Genomic DNA, 1,457 nt, shown 5'->3' with positions numbered 1-1,457 from the left:
TTGTGAGTAAGAGAGAAAATAGTGAGGTGGCTACTAGAGAGAAAAAGAGAGAGGAGCTACAAAAGAGAAAAGAAAGAGAGTCTTTCGAGAAAAAAGAGAAGTTACAAGCGAATTTCTTTGCAAAAATGAGTGATTTGAAGAGAGCCATGGTTGAAAGAAAAGAAATGATTTTGTTGCTGTATAAAGAAACACTCCTCAAATTTGAGGAAACTAACCCACCCCTCCCTAGTTTGGGTAAGTCTTTATTGTAGGAATTCGATGACATATTTTCGGAGGACATGACTAGTGGGTTACCACCCATTCGAGGTATTGAACACCAGATTGACTTTATACTTGAAGCTGTCATTCCAAATCGACCAGCTTACTGAAGCAACCCCTAGGAGACAAAGGAACTTTAGAGGCATGTAGAGGAGTTGATGAGCAAGGTTTATGTACGAGAGCATGAGTCCATGTGCAGTACCAGTATTGCTTGTGCCAAAGAAAGATGGGTCATGGAGAATGTGCTTGGATTGCAGAGCCATCAATAACATAACGGTAAAGTATCATCACCCAATCTCTCGATTAGATGACATGTTGGATGAATTGTATGGTGCATGTATTTTTAGCAAAATTGATCTTAGATGGCAGTTTTAATGCAGGAAAGGAGACCAATAGCCTATTTCAGTGAAAAGCTGAGTGGAGCTGCATTGAATTACCCAACATATGACAAATAGTTGTACTCTCTTGTTCGGGAGTTGGAGACATGGCAACACTACTCGTGGCCAAAGGAGTTTGTTGTTCACATCGATCATGAATTATTGAAACACTTGCGGAGTCAAGGAAAGTTGAACAAAAGGCATGCTAGATGGATGGAGTTCATTGAGACATTTTTGTATGTCATCGAGCACAAGCAAGATAAAGAAAATGTAGTAGTAGATGCGTTATCTCGAAGGTATGCCTTAATAACTTCTTTAAATGCTAGATTGCTTTGTTTTGAACATATTAAGAGCATGTATGAAACCGATTTAGATTTTTTCGATATTTACAAATCTTGTGAAAAGGTGGCTGTTGATAAGTTCTTTAGGCATGAGGGTTATTTATTTCGAGAAAATAAGTTATGTGTTCCTAATTGTTCAATAGGAGATTTGTTAGTGAGAGAAGCACATAGTGGTGGACTGATGTGACATTTTGGGGTACACAAGACTTTGGAAATGTTAGGGGAACATTTCTATTGGCCTAAGATGAAGGTTAATGTTCGGAGAATTTGTAGTCGATGCATAACGTGTAAAAGGGCTAAGTCTAAAGTTTTACTTCAAGGATTATACACACCATTACCTACACCTAGTGAACCATGGGTTGACATTTCAATGGATTTTGTTTTGGGTTTACCTAGGACTAAGAAATGAAGGGATTCAATTTTTGTGGTGGTAGATAGGTTCAGTAAAATGGTGCACTTTATACCATGTCACAAAACCGAT

The 1,457-nt window shown here is 38.2% G+C and overlaps 1 protein-coding gene across 1 annotated transcript; it reads left to right on the top strand.

Annotated features, from left to right (window-relative positions):
- Positions 1–441: 441 nt before the first annotated feature.
- LOC111366955 lies at positions 442–1,163 on the top strand. Its single transcript, XM_022987635.1, has 2 exons — positions 442–534; positions 714–1,163. The coding sequence occupies exons 1-2, from the start codon at positions 442–444 to the stop codon at positions 1,161–1,163; spliced, it is 543 nt and encodes a 180-aa protein (XP_022843403.1).
- The last annotated feature ends 294 nt before the right edge of the window (positions 1,164–1,457 follow it).

The sequence above is a fragment of the Olea europaea genome, chromosome 18, assembly GCF_002742605.1.
Source record: "Olea europaea var. sylvestris chromosome 18, O_europaea_v1, whole genome shotgun sequence".
In the NCBI taxonomy this organism is placed as follows: Eukaryota; Viridiplantae; Streptophyta; class Magnoliopsida; order Lamiales; family Oleaceae; genus Olea; species Olea europaea.
This window is presented reverse-complemented; position numbering and strand designations above follow the sequence as displayed.